The sequence below is a fragment of the Rhagoletis zephyria genome, unplaced genomic scaffold, assembly GCF_001687245.7.
Source record: "Rhagoletis zephyria isolate East Lansing unplaced genomic scaffold, Rhagoletis_zephyria_1.1 Rzeph_scaffold_00340, whole genome shotgun sequence".
Lineage (NCBI taxonomy): Eukaryota > Metazoa > Arthropoda > Insecta > Diptera > Tephritidae > Rhagoletis > Rhagoletis zephyria.
In genome coordinates this window covers 130,982-155,430 of record NW_016157424.1, presented here as the reverse complement: position 1 = coordinate 155,430, position 24,449 = coordinate 130,982, and the positions used below count along the sequence as shown (strand labels likewise).

At 34.2% G+C, this 24,449-nt stretch overlaps 2 protein-coding genes and 1 long non-coding RNA gene across 5 annotated transcripts in view; 1 reads left to right on the top strand and 2 right to left on the bottom strand.

Annotated features, from left to right (window-relative positions):
* The window catches only part of LOC108359117 (uncharacterized), a 25,631-nt gene extending 4,058 nt beyond the window's left edge, over positions 1–21,573 (bottom strand). Inside the window, exons 1-4 of one of the 2 annotated variants that reach the window (XR_001846880.1) lie at positions 21,309–21,573; positions 21,013–21,017; positions 14,419–14,421; positions 13,346–13,350 (exon numbers count right to left, since the gene is read on the bottom strand). This is a non-coding gene — a long non-coding RNA (uncharacterized LOC108359117). Of the gene's footprint in view, positions 1–5,097; positions 5,102–13,345; positions 13,351–14,418; positions 14,422–21,012; positions 21,188–21,308 lie in introns of those variants that run through there. The other variant, XR_001846881.1, reaches the window with a different exon arrangement.
* SCAR (wiskott-Aldrich syndrome protein family member 3 SCAR) overlaps positions 1–24,449 on the bottom strand; it is a 174,190-nt gene that overhangs the window by 84,584 nt on the left and 65,157 nt on the right. The gene's annotated exons all lie outside the window — the stretch shown is intronic.
* LOC108359116 (uncharacterized) overlaps positions 18,181–24,449 on the top strand; it is a 37,774-nt gene continuing 31,505 nt past the window's right edge. Inside the window, exons 1-2 of one of the 2 annotated variants that reach the window (XM_017610796.1) lie at positions 18,181–18,418; positions 18,476–18,695. In XM_017610796.1, coding sequence (XP_017466285.1) covers positions 18,359–18,418; positions 18,476–18,695 — 280 coding nt within the window. In that variant the 5' untranslated portion in view covers positions 18,181–18,358. Of the gene's footprint in view, positions 18,419–18,475; positions 18,948–24,449 lie in introns of those variants that run through there. The other variant, XM_017610795.1, reaches the window with a different exon arrangement.

The window sequence follows — 24,449 nt, the reverse complement described above, 5'->3', positions numbered from 1 at the left end:
TTTTTCTTAACAGCGGTCGTCCCTCGGCAGGCAATGGCAAACCTCCGAGTGTATTTCTGCCATGAAAAACAGCTTCTCATAAAAATACAATCGCCGTTCGGAGTCGGCGTAAAACTGTAGGTCCCTCCGCTTTGTGTGACAACATCAAGGCGCACGCCACAAATCGGAGGAGAAGCTTGGCCAAACACTAACATATGTGTAAGCGCCAATCTATTATTATTATTTCGGTTTTCAACCGAAATTGTGCATATATGCATTATTTCGGTTTTTTTCGTATGCATTTTTTCGGGTTTCTTCGTATGCATTATTTCGGTTTTTTTCATATGCATTATTTCGTATGCACAGTTTCCATATGCACAATTTCAGGGTGCCTTATGTGTAGCATGTGCATCTGTAACAATAACTTGGAATTCAAAAAGTGGGAAAAAGATTCCCATTTTCAGTTCCAATGCTATGCTATGGCATTATCGGAAATACCACTCACAAAAAAACTGTTATTTTTGTTTAACAAACTTTTGTAAACACAAATATGAAATTTTTCCTTTTTGGTTGTTGTTGTTTCCGACAGGGTGGGTGTATGATGTATTATGGAACGAATTTCCGTCATCCCTTGTCAAATTTGGTTTGGAGACAAACCGGTTTCGGCGTTGTGCCATCTTCAGTGTCATTTTTCGTTCTGCATAATTTTTGTTGGTTGCTCGTATTTATACTCCTTGTTAACTACCTCTTTCTTTTGTTAGGTACGTCTTTTTAGTTTTGCAGTGTTTGCGGTACTCAATAGGTAGATGAATTGTTTTGGCTCGTTTTTGACGGCAGGTAGAAGTCCGTGATTTTTACCCCCTTTGTTTTTGCAGTCGGTGTATTCCGTCTCCAAACCAAATTTGACAAGGGATGACGGAAATTCGTTCCATAATACAAATATGAAACATGACATCTTGTGCATTATCCTTATCTTAAATCCGTAACGATGCCTATATCGGTCTTTAACAAAGATAAAGCGCCAACTAGTGACTACACTTATAGTGATGACCAGGGCCGAAAAGTTTAAGCTTATGCTTGGAATGCTTATTTTGCTTATTCATAGTTTCCAAGCTTAATTTTAACGATCATGCTTATTTTGCTTATTTCAATGTATAAAGCTAAGGACCGACCTTTTAAGAAAACGGTCCAGAAATAAATTGCTATTATTTCGTGTGTGTGAATAGTAGTGTCCAAGGAGTTTTGACATCTGATATTTTACAGCCTGTTGTCTCTCTTTTTGCTTCCGAAATAATGGAACGGGTATATATTTCTGTTGAAAACAAGGATACCTTGTTCTCTTCGCAAACAAACTTTAGCAAACCATAGAAGAAAGCGTAGCAAATTTCTTAAGAACTTCGTACTGCATAAGAAAATTTGGCTCAATAAATTTTTCTTGACCATTTCTTTGGGGTAGTTTTATTCGTCGAACTGTTTACAAATAATAACATAAAAAAGATTTGGTTTTTATTAAGCCGTAACTTCACTTGCATTTCTGCATGGGTACAAACATTTTAAAGCAATGGTGTTATTGAAAAGATTTAAAACTATTTATCACAAATGAAGAATAACGAATACTATTAAAAAAATATTAAAACGACCGGCGCACATAGGGACGAAACGAGAATATAGGACACCAAAAATGTTTACTCAATATGTATTTGACAGATTTCAATGGAAGTTGGTATTTAGGGGTCCTCGTTATCACTAATTTCGAAATATATATTAAATTTTTAAAATTCAAAATGGCGGATCAAATATGGCGGATGAACTAAAAAAAAAAATATTGATTGTTATGAAACTTGGTATCCAGGGGCATTCGTCGTCGCTGATTTCGAAACTGGTATTAAGTTTTCAAAATTCAAAATGGCGAATCAAATATGGCGGACGACCTTTTAAAACATTGGTGATTGTTATGAATCTTGGTATCCGGGGACGACGAATGATTTCGAAACTGGTATTAAATTTTCAAAATTAAAAATGGCGGATCCAATATGGCGGACGTCTTTTTTAAAATAATTATGGATTGTAATGAAACTTGATAGCTAAGAACTGTCGGAGTCACTGATTACGAATTAAAAATTTTATTTCCAAAATTCATATAATTATATATGTATGTATATAATTGAAATCAAGAAATTAGAAAACTATAACCTATTTAATCACACAATAGGGTGGCAAAAATATCTCAGCTAGACGGCCAAACTCTTAAATTTAATTTTGACCTCTAGATTACGATACCGTTTTCAGAAAATCCGTATCGCGCTAAAATTTTAAGATATTTAGTGTGGATATTTTCTGAAAAAAATTCAAACTTTAGCAAGGAAAAATTAAAAACATATATTTTTTTTTTAGTTTTTTCATTGTATTTAATCCTTTCTTTTACGAAAAAATCAAGCTACGAACGAAGAAAATCGGCGAATGAATAAAAGAATGGTGAATAAGCAAATGAAAATGAGAGATAACTTTTTTGTATGATAAACCTATGAGCAAGAAAGACAACAATACGTCGTATGGCATATGTTTAAACAGGCCAATTAGCTGAGGCAATTAAGCTTTAAATTGCGGCATTGAGTTAGGTGGTCACAACACACACACGTCAGCTGCGCAATTAGCGATACGAAATCAGCTGCTGGACTACCTACAGTGATGGAAAAGTTGGTACAATCGTACCTTTATTTAGTTTGAAAGTAAATTCGGTACAAACACACAATTTTAGGTACATTTCGAACGTAGCCAAATAACTTCTCAGGAAATCAGTTCCTATTTTTATTGACATTTCAATGCATTTTCTGGTGCGGGCAACTGATCTAATAGCTTCCCTCCTTTGTGAAGGGGTATACAAATGATACAGAAGCGTGGTCAAAGTAACGCAACTGTAGTTGATTTCGCCTGATAGACGGAAAATATTTCTTTTTAAAACGTCAGATAGAAGAAGTGGGAGGAAAGTGATTCACCTTTTCTACAACATAGTTTTGCCTCGAACTGCTCGAAGAGATTTGTTTTTAATGTGAGTAAAGAATTGTTATCCTCCTATTTTTCTTTATATAGAAATACATATTTACGTTTTATGTACATCAGTCTTAGGTAAAGATTTCTGCAAACTAGGTACAATATTATATAAATTAATTTTCCATCCCTAATGGAATATCAGCTGTAAAAGAGCACCAGAAACAAACAGCTGATTGCTCTTTGTTCAATAAACATACCTCCAAGTCAAAATTAAACATACCTAGCAGGGATGCATAGAGAATCTGATACAAATTAATTGCCACCTAATTATTAATTTGAATTTTTGTATGATAAATTGGGTAACAGTTAAGGCTTAAATTGGTGAAAAGGTTCCATTAGGTGCCTGTTTGAACATAGTCATAATCGTAGTACATGACATAAGAGTAACATTTTGCGACATTTTGAATTTTGAAAATACAATATTAATTTCGTAATCAGTGACTCTGAAACCCCCTGGATTCCAATTTTCATAATAATCTATAGTTTTTTTTAATTCGTACGCCATATTGCTCTGCCATTGTGAGTTTCGAAAATTTAATATGATATTCGTAATCAGTGACCGCGAATGCCCCTACGTAGAAGTTTCATTGAAATCAGTTAAATACATATGAAGAAAACATATTTGTCGTCCTAAATTCTCGATTCGTCCCAGTAACCGAAGAAAAACATGCTCTATTTAATGAAGGGGCGAAACGGGCGTGTCCGTTTATCGGAAAGTTCATGTATGGGAGAGCATTTTGTATGCAAAAAACAACCAAAAATTGTTCGTTCCCAAGAATGCGTCCGCTTATAGGAAATGTCCGCTTATTACAGCATCCGTCTATGAGAGGCTTCACTGTGTTATCATATTCTATCAAACGAGGATACTCCCAGCAAACATTGAGGTTAGTTATCGGTTAGAGAATGATTGGAGAACTAGCCACATTCTCCAATCTCAAACGTTAGAGAACGAAAGAGAAAACAAAAATGGGACATAGTTCTCGACTCGAGAAAATATTAATTCTCTAATCGAATTCTAAAGTTGTCTCTAATGGGATTCGAATGTGAATTTCAAACTGCTGTTTTGCTTTATTAAATAACACGCATTGTGTACAAAATTTGTATTAAATGTATTCGCAATAAAATAATAATGGATTATTTGAACTTAAAAATAATTTATAATTCTTCATTTGGAATATCACAGCGAACGGCAGTACGCGCGAGTGACGAAAGCAGCCACAGTAGCATGCTGAAATGACTCGCTTATATATACACGAGATGTTTGAGATATCGTTGGTAAGGTCAAAAAATTCGTATAATTTTCGTCACGAAATTGATATCATAAATTTTGTGTTTCTAATTCAGCTTTCGTCACTCGAATCATTTACCTCAAAGAGGTGTTTTATTTGATTGCTTATTTACATTTATTTGAATTTGCGTCGTTTCTCTAATCGTTCTCGAATCGAATTCTAATGTAGTTCTCTAACTTCGTCATCGACTCGAGAACGATTAGAGAATTACCCTAGTTATCTAATGCAGAAATCCAAATTCCTCTAACGTTGAAGACTGTGTTTGCTGGGCTATGTATAGCAAATCTTCAACCTTAGGGATATTTGTTGGACCACAAATTCGCAGGGTAACGAATGACGAACATTTTGCATCTAAATTAAGTCCAGTTGGACATGCGACAGTAGACCGGTTCAAAAAAAAATTGTTTTCATCTTTTCATGATATTAGTAGAGAAATGAGTTGCAATACATGTCCACAGACATTTTTTCAAAGGCTCTCCCCAATATCTTGAATATCGGATAAGCGAATCGTATTTGAATGTCAAAATTTTTTTATACAAATATATTATCGTCCTAGAACTCAAAATGTGTATAATTGGAAGCTATTTCGGGCTATTTCGAAATCACTGGGTTTCTTTCTAGGGGTAGTTTTTAACCTGGAACTCAATGTTGATATTTTTATCTTACCAAGCAATCTAAATTAATAGTAAATATAATCTCCAACTCAAAATTGACAAAATCATAAATATCAATTTTAAAATTTTCCCAAAATTTTTTCAATATTCTAAATACTATATACCATCCTATTCTATTTTTTCTGACCTTTTCAATGCCATCAACAGAATTTCGTTATATTTTTTTAAATCCGAGTTATTACCGATTTTTCTCAAAAGCAGCATTGTATTCGAGAAAAACAACTTTGAAGTTTACCAAGTTGATTTGGATGCTTCTGAACGTTTTAATGGATTGAAACTCGTTGCTCGGGGGGGTTTCGGGGTCTCTGATTACGAATCCGAAGTTAGTTTTCCAAAATTCAAAATGGCGGATGACTTTTTTAAAAATTTATCGGAATCGCTTGAAACTCGTTACTTTTTTTTGTGAAAGTAGCTAACTTGAAGCAGAGTTGTGAAAAATTCATTAAATTTTTTAATACATAGCATATTAATGTAAATGAAAAAGATTAATGCATTAATTTTTGATATTTAATGTAAATGAAAATTTGAATGCATTATTTCCGAAGAAACAATGCTAATGATTTTTTTTGTATCAATATTAAAATGTTTAAATGAATGCTATTGCAATAATTTATTGCATTAAATTTATAACAAGCATTAAAAACCCATTAACTAATTTTATTTTGAAGTAAAAATTCTTTGCTGACGTTGAGGGTAGAATTTTAAGGTCAAAAAAGATAGTGACGGCCGTTACGGCTGGTTGTCACTATGTCAAGCTCAATGGCATTTGTCGTTAAATAGGTAAAATCACATTGTCAAATGGAACTAAAAAACGGTTTATTGATTGATTTAGATCAGAGTAGGTCCTCAGTCGTGTACATGCGCTGGTAAACTGGCTATCTGTCCGTTTTTGGCTCATACTTAATACATGTAATCGGTATGCATCAACAATCAACATAAACATCTACAAAAGCACTCTGCGTTGCATGCACATTGGCTTTCATTTCCATAAAACATCTAACAATGTTTAGAAGAATTTTTCTACAAATACACATAATATAATAAAGCTGAAAAAACTATTAGTAATTATTCCAAGTCCTTCCAAAAGAAGTTATTTATATTTTACTAGAAAAAAAATTTATGGTTTTTAATAATGCAAACGAGCAAAAGTATTAAACATTTTAGTGCATTAAAATTTTTTCATTAGCATTAGCTTGGGTAATTTAATGAAAAAAAAATCTTTCCTTTTTGGTTGTTGTTGTTTCCGACAGGGTGGGTTTGGTTTGGAGACAAACCGGTTTCGGCGTTGTGCCATCTTCAGTGTCATTTTTCGTTCTGCATAATTTTTGTTAGTTGCTCGTATTTATACTCCTTGTTAACTACCTCTTTCTTTTGTTAGGTGCGTCTTTTTAGTTTTGCAGTGTTTGCGGTACTCAATAGGTAGATGAATTGTTTTGGCTCGTTTTTGACGGCAGGTAGAAGTCCGTGATTTTTACCCCTTTGTTTTTGCAGTTGGTGTATTCCCTTCCATATCTGTCCTTAATATTTTGTTGTTGTCATTCTTCTTCTTGTACAGTAGTTTTAGAGGTTCAAACAGTACGTCCGATACAGTATTTATTTGCTCATTTATTATTTGTCCTTTGAAGGTCTTCTGTTTATATATTTCCATATTTTCTAATATATTCAATCTTTGTCCTTTATGTTGTACACGGAGAAGTTCTGTTGTTTGTCCAATCTTCATTGGTGTGCATTTATTTTTGATCATGTGATTCGCGAAGTTCGATTCTATTGCAGCCTCTGGTTTTCGTTTTTTCTTATTATAATCCCTTATGTGTTCTCGATACCTTGTTCTTATATTTCGCCCTGTTTGTCCTATGTAAGTGTGTCGGCACTCGCAGGTTAACTTCTAAACACCCTGTTTATCTAGCGGGTCTTCCTCGCTTATTTTCTCTTTCAATATATTTCCCACTGTGTTCCTTGTTTTAAATGATGTCTGAATGTCGTACTTATGAAAGAATTTGGCAAGTTTGTAAGATGTCTTTCCTGTGTAAGTTAGAACTGCCCAAGTTTTTTTATTGTTTTCCTCTTTGCTAGTGTTTTTCGATTTTGTGTCCTTTCTTAACTTCTCCACCAGGCCTCTCCTATATCCGTTATTTTCCGCAATGGCATATATTGTATCCAGTTCCTTCTTGTAGCATTCTTCTGTTAGAGGGGTCCTTTCAATTGCGGTTAATTGCATTGGAAAGAGTGGCCCGTTTACTATAAGAGTCGATGAAAAAGTGAAAACCGATTTTTTCTGACCGTAGGTCCCTTTTAACTTTACGTGTCACTATTGTTCTTGTTTTTTACACACCTTTACTCTTTCAAAAATATACAATTTCATAAAATTTGAATGTCTATTTATCATATTGCTCTAGCGTTAGACGATCTAGAGTCCAAATGCATAAGTAGCCCATTACGCCCATTTGGGTACTTACAGTTGACATTATAGACAATGTTTTTATGTAAAAATAAAAATTTTTTTAAATGCTATAGACAAAAAAATCCAATAGAAAAATGTTTACTTAACTTATTTTTGTTTTCTATACGATGCACATTAATGTAAAAAATGTACAATTAAAGGTCATAATAAGACGGAAGAAATACATTTTGTTTCATTAAGTTGCGTTAAAAGGTTTCCAAGATACAGCGCTTTAAAGAAAGGTATGTATGGCGTTTTCTTAAAATTTAAGTCCCGTGCAAATAGGCAATCCTTCCTCATATCGGCAAAATATGCTGCACGTATACTCATGTCACCTAGACCTCCAATCTCTTCAACTTTCATCCAAATCCTTAGAGGTCGCGCACAGAGGTGGCCGCGGTGACATGAAATGCCTCTTATCCTAATCTTGGGGAAAGAAGAGATGTAAAAATATAAATCTGCAATGTTTTCGTTACGCCAAATTCAAACTTTGAGATATTGCGCATGCGCAATGTGGCTTTGCAAATCTCTATGTATGTAATGTTTTTTTTGCATTTTTCGAAGAACAAAATGATTTTATTTCTAAGGTATAATCATTATTCAGAATTTTATCGAGTTAGGGGAAAAAAATATGTGATCAAATTCGAATATTTCAAAATATTCTGAAGGATTTCAGAGAAGCTCTAAGTTATGCCCCGCTTATGCACAGCAGACGAAATTATACAATAATTTCACCTTGATTTCAGAGTTTCGACTTTGTTCCTGAATTCATATATAAACGTATATTCTGCGTAATGAAGAAATTAAAAATTGTTTCAGTATATGTACATATAAGATATTTAATGAGATTAAGTTTCATTTTAAAAGTTCAACAATATCCATCGCCTCAGGAAATTTTATATCAAAATAAAAAAAATAAAATTGCTATTACTGTTTATATAAATGATTACCATTTTATATAATGAACATACAAATTGAGAACTCCAATTTAACTTTGTCTGCATCATAACCACCCGGTGTTCATGCGCGGTGGCAAAACGAAACAAGCTATGTCTGCGTGTGCTGCTAATGAGAAAAATCGGTAATAGCTCGGATTTAATAAAGTATAACGAAATTCCGTTGACATCGGTGAAAAGGTCGGAAAATGGAATAGGACGGTATATAGTATTGATAATATTGGACAATTTTTGGGGATAGTTGGACAATTTGAAAATTGATATTCATGATTTTGTAAATTTTTAGTTGCAGATTCTATTTACTATTAATTTAGATTGTTTGGTAAGATAAAAATATCAACATATTTGAGTTCCTGGCTAAAAACTACCCCTAGTAACCTGATGATTTTTTCGAAATAGCTTCCAATTATACACATTTTGAGTTCTAAGACGATAATAGATTTATATGAAAAAGTTTTGACGTTCTAATACGATTCGCTAATCTGATATTCAAGATTATGGGGGGGAGTCTTTGAAAAAATTTCTGTGGGCATGTAGAGCAACTCATTTCTCTACTAATATGAAAAGATGAAAACAATTTTTGTTTGAACCGGTCTAAGCTTCATATGCCTAACCGAAAATTTCATTCCCAATAAAAGAAGTGCAAATTACGGCAACGTCGTTAGCGAGATTCTTTCCGCATACCCTGAAATGGGGTGTAATATGTGGCACCCTGAAATTGTGCATATGGAAACTGTGCATACGAAATAATGCATATGAAAAAAACCGAAATAATGCATACGAAAAATACCGAAATAATGCATATATGCACAGTTTCGGTTGAAAACCGAAATAATGCATATGAAAAAAACCGAAATAATTCATATATGCACAGTTTCGGTTGATAACCGCAATAATGCATATGAGAAAAAACCGAAATTATGCATATGCACACTTTCGTTTGAAACCCGAAATAATGCATATGAGAAAAACGAAGAAATGCATACATGCACAGTTTCGGTTGAAGACCGAAATAATGCATATGAGAAAAACCCGAAATTATGCATATGCACACTTTCGCTTAAAAACCGAAATAGTGCGTATGACGAAAACCGAAATAGTGCGTATGACGAAAACCGAAATAGTGCATACATGCAGTTTCGGTTCAAATCCGAAATAATGCATATGAGAAAAACGAAGTAATGCATATATGCACAGTTTCGATTCAAAACCGAAATAATGCATATGACAGAAACCGAAACAGTGCATATATGCATAATTTCGACTCAAAACCGAAATAACGCATATGAGAAAAAAAAACTAAATTATGCATATGCATACTTTCGGTTATAATCCGAAATAATGAATATGACAAAAACGAAGTAATGCATACATGCACAGTTTCGGTTGAAAACAGTTTTTATTTTCTTTAAAAATTCCTAAACTAAGCTAAATAATGTACCTTTACAATCCTTCCATTTTTTGATAGAAATTATCTCTGGTTAGTTTTTATTAAAAAAAATTATAATAACGTACGCGACATAACGTACGCGACAGATTTTCCCCCATACAATATTTTTACTAGTAACACATATTAAATTAAATTTTTTCAGTTCTTCTCTCCACCGCTTCGCTTTTTCAAAACCTTTTTCCGCCATCTGAATACGAAATTTAAAGTTATAAAGCCGTTTGAATTCATTTGCTTGCATTTTCGGTTTACATTTTCATGGAAACACGCATATATGCGAAAGTCTGCGAATCATGGGAGTTTTTCTTTTCTTTAAATATTCCTAAACTAAGCTAAATAATGTACCTTTACAATCCTTTCATATTTTAAGAGAAATTATCTCTGGCTAGTTTTATATTAAAAAAACAATAACGTACGCGACAATTTTTCTCGTAACTAATAAAATGTATTTATTGAGAACTCTTCCCGCCACCGTTTCATTGTTTTGCAACTATTCTAAATAGTTTAAATGGAAAATTTGCAATTAACATTGGTTTTGATGTATCTGATTGAAATTTTCGTACTTACAGTAACGTATGCGACAAACTTAAAAGGGTAATAAAATTTTTTACTTCGGTTGGAAAGAAAATTTTACTGTATATCTTTAACTGGAAGAATTCTCGCTTAAGAATTGTAATCTGCATTACCTGCGACTGCCAATATACAAATGACCTAGACAAACAATGTTTTTGCATAACGTACGCGACATTAGAATACTATCAGAAGCAAATCAAAAAATTACCGTTAACCGAGCTCAAACTTCTCCTTTTTCTCATTTTTATAGTTAGTTGTTATTGCAAATTTGATTTTAAGATGTAATTGTAATGTTTCAAATCTCTTAATTTAGTTAATAGGAGAGAGAAAATAGTTCATTTCATTAGAGAAAACTGAGTCGAAGAGACACTCAGTTTTACTCTTAAATTTTGGAGTTTTAAAATTGCAATAAGCTGAAATACTTCTATAATATAAAAATTCGAGTATTTTACTCTTATTAATTCGTCTTAAAAACCCTTTTCAGTTATTTTTAGTTTTTCAGTCCTGGTTGACATTTTCATGGAAACACCCATATGAGAAAAACGAAGTAACGCATTCATGCACAGTTTCGGTTCAAATCCGAAATAATGCATATGAGAAAAACGAAGTAATGCATATATGCACAGTTTCGTTTGAAAACCGAAATAATGCATATGTGAAAAACGAAGTAATGCATACATGCACAGTTTCGGTTGAAAACCGAAATAATGCATATGTGAAAAACGAAGTAATGCATACATGCACAGTTTCGGTTGAAAACCGAAATAATGCATATGTAACCACACAGTAAGGATGAGCGCAACCTTTAGCACAAAAAATGCACAAATGTAAAGTGCAACCATGTTAATGTAGAGAAGATATCCAGATGACGCTTAAAATTGAAAAACGGCGAAATAAACCGAGCGACTCGCACGGAATAACTATTTTATAGACTTAAACGTCAGTCATTTGCATGTATACATAGATGAATAAATATTACAGACTCTTATCTCCTTCAGTTAATAGGACGATCCAGCATAGGCGCATTTTTTCAAAAATGTCTGCTTGGGTTCTGGCAAAGGATTCGTTTTGTGGATGGTCTTGATCTTTGGAAAAATATATTTCAATTTGTGCACTCTACCATTAATAAACGCTTCTTACATTTTTATTTCCTTCAGTGTAAAATATCCACTTAGTTTCTTATTTGGCTTCTTGAATGATTTGGTTGGTTTTAGTTATCTTATCACTTCTTCCGATAACCAAAATCGTTCGTATAATATTTTCTCGAAAAACTGTCAAAATTGCGTTTCACACTGAATTTCAAAATCATGCATGACAACGAAATCTATAATAGGCCGGTTGATTTGAAATTTTAAATTAAATGAATTTGAGTTTGTAATGGCCTTCTCTGATGCCATAAAAGTGCAAATAAAACTAAAGTATTTGTCAATGTTATTGTGGCTTATTAACATTTTATTTTTAATATTTTTTTTGAGCTTTGTGCCACGATTGTTTATTAGGAAAAATTGAACAAAGTCTAAGCGGTAGAAGTTATAGCAGCTATTTCGGAGATCACCACATCTCCTCATCAGACTTCTTTTTTCTGGACTTCTTCCCTGCTGAAGAAGAAGAAAGCTCAATAAAAATATTAAAAATAAAACTAAAATATTTTTGTAAAAAAATGTATATGTGCATTTGTACCTTTTGTTAATATTGTTTATAAATGCATTTCTTTAAAACTTTGTGAAAGATAACAAAACCACATTCCTGAAGATGCTAAAATGTTTATGGAAACTTTGTATAGTATAGTAAGCCCTTAGACCCTTCTTATGCATAGCGTATTTAGCTCTATAGACTATTCCGTTTGCCTATAATAGGGACCTTGCATGGTCAATTTGTTTGACCAAACTACGTGTCTGAGTAGTTTGATAATTTTACTTACACGCCTCACACAACCCATAAAATTTCAGTTTTTCGTTTTGGTTTAAGTTGAAGAAAAGCTTGAGTAAATTTTTCTTTTCATTTATTAACAGTGATCGGACTTTAAAAAAATTCTGTGTGGTAGAATCAGGAAAAAAATGCGGTAGATTTCAAAAAAAATGTGGTAGATCTTTGGATTTGGATCAAACTTTGTACAAAAATTAAAAAAATAAAATAGTGCATTTTAAATGAAGTAAAAACGCTGCATTAGAAGCAGCCATACGAAATGTCGATTATAGGGCCTGTGTCAATCGGTAACTATTTTCTCCGTGGTGAAACCGGGTGGAAAAATCTGCTAGGGCGTACAAATAAATTGAATTTTGCTGTGCCAAATGCAAAGTAAAATGTTGATAGTTGAAAAACCAAACAAACACCCGTGCGAAGGCTCTATTTTTGTGTGTTGCTGAAATTGTTAAAACTTATATTTATTTTATAACTTGCAAAGTAACGTGCGCTTTTTCAGCTTTAATTTTCATATTCATTCTTCATTACCGCCAAGCAATATTATGTGTATACATCTTTATAAGCTGTCAAAATTTTACCTAGCCCCATGAGCAGAGAACGAGCACACGCTCAAACAGCATAACCATCGCGTGTACGTATACAAGCGAGAGCGTAACGATCAGAACGCGACAGCATGCAAAATTAATTAAGCACACCAACAAATTCTCTCTTCTAGCTAACGCTTGTTTGTGGTAGTGCTCACGTCTGCCCATGAGCTAGGTAAAATTCTGACGTTCGTATTTACCACAAGATATGTAAAATTTCTACTTTGAGCCGTCATAATTCCCTATTTTCTATCAATCCACGGAAAGCGTTATCAAAATTCGATAAGTGCACGTTAGCGGAACTAGGCTATAACTTATGAAAAAATTCGAGAGGGGTATTAATCGTCGCGTTTAACGTGAATGATAATATTAATCCGAGAGCGGAAGTTAACGTTTTTAGTTCATTAAAGAGTTATTTGCAAAAAACACTGGCACTTTTCGCACTATGTTTTGACTTGTATTTGACGCAAATAAATGGAAAAAGTTAACTCAACTTAAAAAGCATTCATTAGTTTTTGTACATTTGTTATGTTTTAATGTAAGTATTCACGAAACTCTGTATTTAGTTGAAATATTTCGATGGTGAAAATCCGCACAACAATTTGTGAAGTTAGTTTATGTAAATAAGATGGAGGAAAACTGGTGCAAGTGTTTTTTGCAAATAACTCTTTAATGAATTAAAAACGTTAACTTCCGCTCTCGGATTAATATTATCATTCACGTTAAACGCGACGATTAATACCCCTCTCGAATTTTTTCATAAGTTATGGCCTAGTTCCGCTAACGTGCACTTATCGAATTTTGATAACGCTTTCCGTGGACTCTCGAATTTTTCTGTAAATTTTGACCTGATTCCACTAAAGTGTACTACTACCACAAATTCTTGCCATCTCTAAAACTTTTGCCGTTACCTATTTACGGCTCGTCTCCGCAGGTAAACGTATTTGCTTAACATGCTGTCTCCACAGGCAAAAGTTTTTATCTTGGTAATAATGTTATCAGGCAATATTTCGTCAATGGAGACCGCAAGCAATAACTATCGGAGCTTTTATCTTGATAAATATTGCCAACAATTTGGTAATTTGTCACCCACATTTTTATTTACATTATTGATATTTTAATATAAAAGCAAAAATGTAGCTGTTTTCTATTAAAATATTTGTTATTTTGTATTTGGATGTGAAATACCAAGTTTTCCAATCTTTTAGAGCTTGATATGCAGTTCAATGCGAGCGTGAGCGTGAGAAGTTAGCTTACTGCCAATATAGAAGTATTACATATATGATTGCAACCATAAACATTACATGTTTTAATTATTCAATATAGCAGTGAACAATTTTTCTGAATTTTCCATTTTAAAAACACCAATGGGTAACCAATAACTAACGAAGCATCAACTTTGTTTCTGATGCGCTGATTGCTCTAGCGATGCGTTTCGATAATAGCCCGAACACAATGAAAACGACGAGCTACGGACCACAGCTGTCAAATTATTTTAACACGTACTCTTATGTAGATAATTATTTTTGCGACGACCGGCCTACACGACGACTGTGGTTCTGGCCAGATTAGATCTATTTCTATTTTTCCAGCGACAGATAAGGTTCTTCCTCTTCTTTTATGTCAAACTGATACAAATTCATGATGTCGCTGCCGCGTTCAAAAAAATCATGTCGTCATCGACAAAGGGTTTAGATAATGAAGATAACAAATTGGAAGCTGTGCCCCGTATCTCCTGGTTTTTAATGTGTTCAGAACTTAACTTTTCGGATGCGTTTTGGAAAAGTATACATTGTCAATATTTTGTAGTTCGACGTTATGGAGCATCATACTTTGTACGTATGCAAAGCAATTGACGTTTTGGAAGTCAGCCAAATTTTTGCGGTTGACAACGCGCAAAAATACACACCATAGCCACTGCGGCAATTTTTGCACACAATTTTTACTGTCGTGTAGTTCGGCCCAATTTGACTTCGAAATCTTTGTATTGTTGACACAGATGGAACAAAATGAAAGGCGAAACAAATGTTTTAAAAACCATTTTTAAGTTTATAAACACTATTTGAAAAAATTTTAGAAAATATTTAGTTTCAAATGATAACCAATACTGAAAATTAAATTGAGAAATAAGAGAAATTTTTGTTCCAGTTTTTGTTGGGTGTGAAAACGCAGTGTTAAGTCGGGGACACGCATTGAGCGGTAAATCGGCGAGCGGCTGAGCGGCTCGGCTGATTAAAATTAAAACATATGAAAAACTATTGACGTGGGCACGCACTAAGTGGTATTTCTGAGCGGCTGAGCGGCATTTTTGTATGGCGCCGCATTGTCGCTCATTGCGTATCCTCGACCTTAGTTTAATTAATAATTTTATGTTATATATAATAAATTAATATTTATTACTTTTCATAAAGCTGGTAAGCATTGGTAAAGCTCAATCAATCGTAAAACAATTTCTATTTCTTTTCCGCGCACTTGCTCACAACGACAACCAGAGCTTGTTTTTTGTCAAGCATAAGATGAGATGGCCAAATAAATAACTCGTCAAATTAAAAATCAAAACTTTTTTATTTCCATGAATCAGAGCCGACAACGTGAAGTGTTGTGTAGGTGTAGCTACACGTAAAACCGACGATATAAATTTTATCACAGGCAATATTTGTACAAGGGTATTTTTTTATCTTGATAAAAGCATTTCTGAGATGGCTTCTAACAAATATTTTTGCCGGATTTAATCACTGAAAAAAATTTGAAAATTTGATATTTTACGTGTACACATTAACAAATATTTTAATAGAAAATAGCACATTTTTTGCTTTTATATTAAAATATCAATATTGCAAATAAAAATGTAGTTGTCAAACTACCAAATATCTGGCAATATTTATCAAGATAAAAGCTCTGAGAATTATTGCTTGCCAAGAGCAATATGCGGTCTCCATTGGCAAAATATTGCCTGATTACATTATTATCAAGATAAAAACTTTTGAATGTGGAGACAGCAAGTTAAATAATTTTTTGTAATGGGGGTGACACGCAAATTTGAATACCGTTTCAACGTACGATGTTTTAAATCAGGCATATATATGATACTGCGCGAAAGTATAGAGAATACCTATTCAGTGTCTTTGAGCCTTTTTCCCGATTTGGATCACTACGAATTGGTGAAGTAATACGTTTCGGTTTGAGTTTGATGTGTGGTGCTGTAAATTTGTGTGTGTAAAAATTTACATATTTTATATAAAAAGTGAAATGGCTGAACAAGAAAACAGTGAATTGCAAAATGACATTGCAACTGATTTGTCGGAAATCCCGTTCCACAAGTTGAGGCAAGATCAGTTCACTAAAGTTGAAATTGAATCCATGGTTGGATATCGATCGAATTCAAAAACAATATTTTGCATAACGGATAACCAAATGTACAGCTTCAACACAAAATCTGTGTTGGGCATATCATATTTGTGCTCATTTTTGACCAACAAGCGCAGAGAGTGTAAGAGCCGAATTTATGAAGTTCAACCAAATCAATTTATTAAACTAGTGGGTACGCCCATGCACAACCATCAGGATAGGTTACAAGAAAAAAAGGAGTTGTGCATCCTTAATGAAATAAAGCAGCGTTGCGGACAATTGGACTCTTTTTGTCAACAACACGGTTGACTGTACGCGATATTTTTAATGAAGTTTTATTGGAGTAAGTCTCAAAATTAAAATTTTTATAAATATTATACAATAATATAGTTTAATACAAAATTTCTACAATTATCCGTACTCATTATATTTTAAATAGGACAAGTTTATTTGCAATCGAGTAGCCATTATATGTAGAAATAGAAAAACTTGTTAAGTAATTTAAATAATTTCTGCGACTGCCTTTGCCACTACAAGTTATGTTTACGTTATTATTATGTATTAAAGTATTTACTTTTACCTTTTAAGGAATCCGGATGTTAAGTTGGAGTTTAAAAAGTTCGAACGTACATTGCAACTGATTCGTGACAAAACGATTCCGAAAAACCCAAAAAGTGTCGAAGAAATAAATGAGGCTTTTCGCAATGAAGAAGTTATGAACACTCTAGATCGATTAAAGCATCTTGACCATGATATTTTTTTCGATGCGTGTATAGACACAGCAACACATCCATTCTGCGTATTTTCGTCGAAATATTCCGTTTCTTTAATAAAGAGCCATATTGAGCCAAATCGCAGACATTACATGGTTGATGCTACTTTCAAAGTGGTACCAGTGGGCCATTTAATCAATTATTGATTATTTATGTCTGTTACATCAAATCCGTAAGTTGGTTTTTACCTATTTTTGTTTCAAGTTAAACAATAATTTTTTTAATTTTGTAGGTCTTTCCATTTGCTTTTATCTTGATGTCCAGAAAAACTGAAGAGGCATATATTGATGTTTTCAGCTACATTAATGATAACGTAATTGATTTGGAATGTGCAAACTTTTCGTCATGCCTCAAAAATTTCAGGCTTCTTAATATATTTGCGGTCCGAAAGGGAAGCCGCTACTATATTTCGACAATTATTATGTTTGCCATTGCTGCCAGCCGATCATATTTTGACAACGTTTAAATTATTAGAGGAGAAAGCTAGCTAAGTAGTTGCCGTAAAAAAATGTAGCCATCTAAAACAGCCGTCAATTAGTCACTAAAAAATGAATGCATCTAGTTACTTACATTAAAATTATGTAGCCATCCTAATTAGTTTTAATTAACCGTCAAAAATATACGTTTTACAACACTCAATAAAAATTTTGTAGTGTTATGCAAGCCGAATATTTAACAAAATTTATACATTACCAACTCCTCAATAACAAACGAAGTAAAATAACAATGTAAAATTGCACGAATTTTTAAGACTACAAGTCATAGAGCAATACCTGGCTCTATTAAAAAAAAAACTTTATTAATTTTTCCTAAAAAGTTGTGTCAGTTAAGTTATTAATTTAACACATGTATAGCCGTTTCTATTTTCTGAGAAAAGTGAATATTTCGAATCTTACTAACTAAACTTAAAATTGCCTAACGAAGTACCTTAATCCATGAAATCACGTAAATGATAAGTTGTATCTCATGTTATTATAAGTCTTCACACCAAGCTCGGTACTCGGTAACTCGGTGTTTGGTAATTTTTTCTACTGTATTTTTTCGTGTAAAATAGGGTGAACACCGAGTTACCGAGTACTAAGCTTCGGTGTGAAGACCCATATTCTGTTCGAGCAAAACCAAAGTTTTCGTTTTGTGATTTCCATTTTAAATAGGAGGGCCCTGAGAAAATTACAGTATTTGGTCATTTGGTATTTGGTTTCCGCACCACAGCTGAAATTGAAGCGTATAATAACCAGCTTGGTGAGAAGATAGCAAAAACAGTGGGTTCTTTAGGTTTCTTGTTGCGATAGGGCAACAGGAATACATTAAATCGAATGAGATGGAGCTTTACATCCAAAGCGGTGGTTCAACTGCATATAAACAAAAAAAATTTTATATGGTAATATATTTATTTTTACTACCACAAAAGTGTTTAAAAAAATTTTATTTTATTCAGAACCGAAACAAACGAATAGCTGAAGCTTCTGAACTATTATCAACTGACACATTGACACCAATTGACTTTATAAACAGAATTTTGTATGACGATGAGTATCTGTCCGAAGGTCTAACAAAATTTGTTGATGGCGCAGTTACAGGGGATGACGAATCGGAGTTAATAAGGGAAATTGAATCTGAAGTGTCGGAACTCCTAGATGATGATACCGCTTCTAATGGTAATAACGACAATGACGAACCGAAAGAAGGCACATGCATTACTTGTCTAACATCATTAGCTTCGATAGTTTTCCCAGAATGCTCACATATGCCTTTGTGTACCGCGTGTTATAAACAAATGAAAGAGATCCATTACCATGATTCAATTGTAGCATATTGTAGCACGATATCTTCCAATGTTATTGAAGTAAGAGTTACTTCGTTCAATTAAAAAGCTTCACGATGGTATATATACACTGGCGATCAGAACCGAGTGCGAATTAATAATAAGCGGATTGCTTTGAAATTTTTGGCAATTGGTCCTTATTATCGAAGGAATAAATCCTAGTATACAGAAAAAATAAGCTTAAACAAGAAACAAGCGATTCACAGAAAAAACGTAAGGCAGCTATTCACTCAGTTTTGAAATTTTTTGTTTTGAGATTTTTGAAGGTTGATACCAACGGGATTGTGGAGACTCCATTGTTTTTAATTGCGGTTTTCATACGTCCGAGAATGCTCTCTACTGAGCTTTCTTTGATTTCGCTCGGAATATTTCCCCGTTATAATTCTACTCGTATCCAAAGCTCTTCCATGTTACTCGGAGCTCGCTTGTGCTATGCCAATTCCCTCTTGACCACAGCGCAAAGCTTTTCGATGGTGTTGAGATCTGGACTTTGTGCTGGTCACTGCGTGAAAATTTTGCTCAAGCAGCCGGTGGAGTCGAGTCTTTTCAGAATTCTTTGGATCTCCGTCATGCTGGCAAACGACCTCTTTCTCGGGGTATGCGCTTTTGTCTGCAAAAACCGGAAAATTTGTTTGGAGAATATGGAGATAGTCTTCCTTCTTCGTTACTCCTTTCATTTTAACTAATGCACCAAATGCAGCCAAGCAATCCGCTTGTTATTAAAAAAGTTATGCTACTGTAAGTAATAAAATGTCGTACATGCACTCGGTTTTCATCGCCAGTGTATATACGCGTAGATTTTTAACATACAAATTTATTTAAGTTACACCAGGAATTAATAAGTTATTAAAAATGCCCGAACTTATTAATTTCGTCAACAGTATTATCCAAAAGCGTCTAGTCTATACCAAAGACAGGATTGAAAAAACTGCAAGCTTCATAGCGAATGAAAGCCTTAATTCAGTTTCTAAGTTCCAATTTTGTATACAAAAAATAAATGAAGTATTAAAAACAATTCCAAATATCGCCCGAAGAAATAATAATGCGATAAGAAAGCGACTCACTCAGCTAATAAGAAAACGACTCGCCCCGGCGAGTTGCCCTCGGCGGACGTTTTAGGGCGACTGGTAATAAGATAAGATACGATAGCGATATTCGTTCGTCTGACTCGAGAGTCGGTTTGGATGTATTTGTGAAAATAAATAGGTGCGTTCCAGCGATTTTTGGACTAAAACCTGAAGAACTGTTAAAGAGCAAAATATGGCTGAGTTCCAAGTTGGTATATTGCAAAACGTCAGCATAACTTATAGAAATGACCAATTTGCGCAACTAAGTTCCAATTCGGCATTTGTACATGCCCTACAGTACGGGGGAGCGACTACAGGACTAATTAATCGGTAGCTACCTGGTAAACTCCGCCAATTACCGACCGACTACTTGCAGTGTATTTCATCTATTACTTTTACAAAGCAATGTCCTTGGCGGTAGTCACCATCGGCTTTCTCTGCACTACCGGGAGTTACTGAAGTAGTCACTTGCGTGATTTATGGGCGCCCTCTGTCGTAGTTTTTCGCTATTGTGCTTCCTACTGGTTCGACTCTGCACTACCATGTGCACTACCACGGGTTATAGAGTAGCTACTTACCTAGGAGTCGGTGCAGTAGCGGTTCAAAAGTAGCGATTGAATCCAGCAGTACTGGAGGGTGGTTGCGAATTTTGGAGATTTCGATCAGTTATAGTTTAGAAATAAAAGAGGCTGATGCTTTCCAGTACACCAACTTGGAACTCAGCTTATCTCTCAGATGAGAGAGCAACGGAAGAACTGAGAAAAACTGTCATATATGCACAACCACGGTTAAAAGCCGAATTTGACTTAGTTGCGTAGATAAAACATTTCCATCATTAGTTTAGAAATAAAAATTCTGATGCTTTGGCTTGAGGCATTTCTGAACGCGCCCTTCATTTTTTATTTGATTAAAATGACTGATTTTTCGCTTTAAACTCCGTTTGAAATTTTTTCAAAGGCAGTTGAAAAATATATATACATATGTATACTAGCAGACCCGGCGAACTTCGTCCCGCCCAAAATATTTTTTTTTGTATTGAAACATTTTGGTCCAACATTTGGTAATTCTCTAGTGTAGGGTAACAACCCCTAAAAAAGGTCCGAAAAAGTCGGGAGGGGTACCAAACGACGTGTTTCGGTCCCCCTATTAACAATCTGGAGGGGGAAGGCTAATATTATTGACCATTTAAAAGTTATGAACAAAAAACTTTTGTTAAATTTCGTTGTTTTCTGTGGGCAATTACACCGACAAAGATTCACTAAATCACCTGTTCTCACTTTTTAAACACTATTAAAATATATAATTTAACTTATTTATTAAACAAACACATAGTTTTATCAACCTAAGATAGATTATTTTGTTATTAAAAAGAAGCTGACAATCTTTGCGAACTGAAACGCGAGATTCCACAATAGCTATAGTGCTGCCACTGTATTAGTATTTCGTAATAATTCACTTTTCCTTATAAGGTGTGTGCACTGTTCAATGCTTTTCGGTATCTTTTTTCGTATAATATATATATAAATAATGAAAATTTTGGGAAATGTTTAGCTATTTATACAACGATTTAGGGGTGGGGGCGGAGGAGGAGGCGGTGTGGGCCCAACAAATCCCCCCTAAACGAAAGAGGATTGACGCCGCTTTATGAAAAGTCATCCCTCCCCCCCCAACCCCTCCCACAGTCCTCTGGGGAGCTGTTTGAAAATAGGGGAATTTTAGATTTTTTGCAAGGAAAAAACAAAGTTAAACTTGCGTCCGAAGAAGGGGGGCTGAACACCTTTTGCAGAGAACACCTTTCTGCGTAGGCGGCCTTCGGCCGCGCTTAGGGATTATAACCCTTACTACGTAGAATTCTCCTTTCTGTGTGACATAACTGGGGCTACCGACCCAGTGATGTAACCTTGGGAAAGGATGAGGTAACTAGAATTCCCTTTCTGTGTGGTAAACCTGGGGCTGCCGCCCAGTGATGTCTATTTTGGTTACTGGGTGTTTTATAAAAATATCTTCTATATAAAAATGTATATACAAATTTATAACAAAAATTTGCAACAAATACCATATTTCCAACCGACATTATTGTTAAATTAATGCACAGATTTAGTAAATTAAATTTTTGTAATAAAGCGTGAACTGTTGTCTTCAAGTGTGTGTAAACGTTTTTTGATTCGATTCACGCGTTTGGGCACAGCAACCCAAAATGGAAACCTACATACCAAATTTCGTTAAGATATCGCAATTTTTACTCAAGTTATCGTGTACACGGATGGACGGACAGACGGACGGACAGACAAACATGGCTTAATCGACTTCTCTTTTCATTCTGTCCATTTATGTATACATTTGTCTATATCTATCTCGATTCGTTTTGGCTGTTACAAACAACCGTTATGTGAACAAAGTTATAATACCCTTGTGCACAAGTGCGCTCGGGTCAAAATGTGGTATGTACAAAAACTAATAGAAAACGTTCGTAACAATCTTATTTTATATGATGTGAAAATTAAGTGAATTGTACATCGGAATTCGGCGCGAAAAAATCGCGCAAGTGTGCGCACGATTGCGGATTCGAAATAACAGCCGACTACCAACTACCAAAACCCAGTGTATACAGCGGGCACAGTTCAGTGTTCCAGCTGTCCTACAGTCACATGTGCAGCAGTAAAATGACGACAAAAACAAAATTTGTTGACAACTATCCAAAAAAAAAAAACNAATTAAATTTTTGTAATAAAGCGTGAACTGTTGTCTTCAAGTGTGTGTAAACGTTTTTTGATTCGATTCACGCGTTTGGGCACAGCAACCCAAAATCGTTGTACAAATTCATAAACAGTACCCAAAATTTTTAATAAAAAATCGCGAGAAAATTTTTTATAAAAAATCGCACTTTTGGCACTCCATGATGCTTAGTTTTAATTACAGCTTTAATAACTGTAAGCCATAAAAGTAGCGCTGCCATGGTATAGCGAAATTTGCTATTATATTTTGGTTAGAATATCTTATTTAGGTGAAAGTAAAAAAAGAAGAAGTGTATAGTGTAAACTGAGTATAATAGCGCAAATGAAATGTGAAATAAAGTGGCAATACCAGCGATTTGAGGTTATAATAATTTTGGCAGGCGCAAAGTTTGTTTACTATGTTTTATTAACGAAATATATAAAAGTGAGTAAATGATTTGGTTTGCATAAAATTTTTAACCGGAGACGTTTTAGTAGTGTTTTAAAAGTGGAAACTGGTGATTTAGTGCATTTTTGACGTGGTAATTGCTCATAGAAAACAACGAAATTTAACAAAAGTTTTTTGTTTATAACTTTTAAATGGTTAATAATATTAGCCCTCCCCCTACAGATTGTTAATAGGGTGGCAGAAACGCCACCTTACCTTCTAATGTTTTTGTCATGCTCTTAGCGGTTACCTTCAAATTTTTGTCTCATGGCTAAAAAAAAAACATTTGCTTAGTAAATAAATTCAAAATTTGGTAATTCTCTAGGGTGGGGTAACAACCCCTAAAAAAGGTGCGGAAAGGTCGGGAGGGGTACCAAACGACGCGTTTCGGCCCCCCTAATAACAATCCGGAGGGGGGGAGCTAATATTATTAACCATTTAAAAGTTATGAACAAAAAACTTTTGTTAAATTTCGTTGTTTTCTATGGGCAATTACACCGACAAAGATTCACTAAATCACCTGTTCTCACTTTTTAAACACGCTGCGGCGCGATTTTTTATTAAAAATTTTCGCCTGGTCCACAAAAAAAAAAACGATGAAATGTTCCTTTGACCAAACCTAGTCCATGAGATGTTTTTGGGGGTCGAAAAAAATCTAGACATGATGGAGCCAAACGGACTTCAGATTCGGGTTCAGTGACCCCAAAAACATATAACAGACTAGGTTTGGTCAAAGGAACCTTTCATAGATTTTTTTTGTGGACCTGTGTTATCAAGTGAAAAACTAAAGCTATATACAGAGGAAAAATTTCAAATCAAGTGTTAGACACTTAATTTTAATTTTGGATTGTTATTTAAATGCCATTTAACTTTCGTTGGGTATCAGATCAACTTTATTTAAATAAGCCAAACCAGTGGCGACACTATTGCTTGCTCCTTGAAATTGTTGTTGCATTTGTTTGTTTGCTTATATTTTGTACTGAACAGCTGATTGTTCTTTGGCAAGATTGATAAAACAACCCATCTATCAACCTTAGTTCTTTGGTTAAAACACAGGGTTGCATATCTCATATTAAAATAGCCAATCACCTTATTTATATGGCATCAAACACGGTATCGAATAAACTCGTGTCAATACGAATCAAAAATTGTTTCACAAAATCCTGGTTCATCTGTCAAGCAGTCACTTTACGCACCAATTTGCACCTTTTCACAAAGGGGGTGTTCCCATTAAAGCATCGTAAGCTCACGAGTTTTACACAGTTTAAGACATTACGAGTTTAGGTGAATTCCCTAAGAGTTTTTTTAACTGGGCGTTTGACAGCAAACCTTTTAGTTTGTAAAATGTCGCCAAAAGC